Here is a 547-nt window from a genome sequence, read left to right on the forward strand (position 1 = left end):
GGTCGGCGGCCGCGGGATGCGAGCCCGACCCGTAGCCTTTGCACCTCACACAGCGCCGGGAATCCCGTCCTCACGGCGCTGCGGGCCCGAAGCGGCTGCGCTCCCCGCCGTATCCGTAAGCAGCGGCATGCAGCAAGCAGGAGTCCAGGAGTACCTGCTTGCTTCTCGCTTTGTAGTCAGTTATCAGCGGGCCGCCTCAGGAGGGACCTGCCCTACAGGGTAGCCTTTGTGGGTTTCCACCTGTCCTGAAAAACTCGTTTACATGCATCCCCTGTTTTTCTTTTTTGTTTGTTTGTTTTTTTAATTCAAGCCCAGGTCTCGGGGTACCGGTTGGGATTGCGACTCAACCGCTGCGTCTGCAGCTGCATCGCGACCTCAGTACCAAACAAGACCTGATTCAGGTCTATTCCGCTACATCTTGTTCCCGGCCGGCAATGCCCGCACAGCCGTTCAGCGGCAGCACTCCGGTTTATTTTTCTGTGGGAACCCCGTGTCGAACGCAGCGCACGGCGCCCAACGCGTCACGTGAGGCGCCGGCGGCAGCCGC

General features: G+C 60.5%; 1 protein-coding gene across 1 annotated transcript in view; it reads left to right on the forward strand.

The window, feature by feature from the left end:
- SRP14 (signal recognition particle 14) overlaps positions 1–547 on the forward strand; it is a 31,029-nt gene that overhangs the window by 26,408 nt on the left and 4,074 nt on the right. The window contains exon 12 of the mRNA XM_031553764.1: positions 311–525. Coding sequence (XP_031409624.1) covers positions 311–525 — 215 coding nt within the window. The remainder of the gene's footprint in view (positions 1–310; positions 526–547) is intronic.

This window comes from Meleagris gallopavo, chromosome 5 (genome assembly GCF_000146605.3).
Source record: "Meleagris gallopavo isolate NT-WF06-2002-E0010 breed Aviagen turkey brand Nicholas breeding stock chromosome 5, Turkey_5.1, whole genome shotgun sequence".
Taxonomy (NCBI): domain Eukaryota; kingdom Metazoa; phylum Chordata; class Aves; order Galliformes; family Phasianidae; genus Meleagris; species Meleagris gallopavo.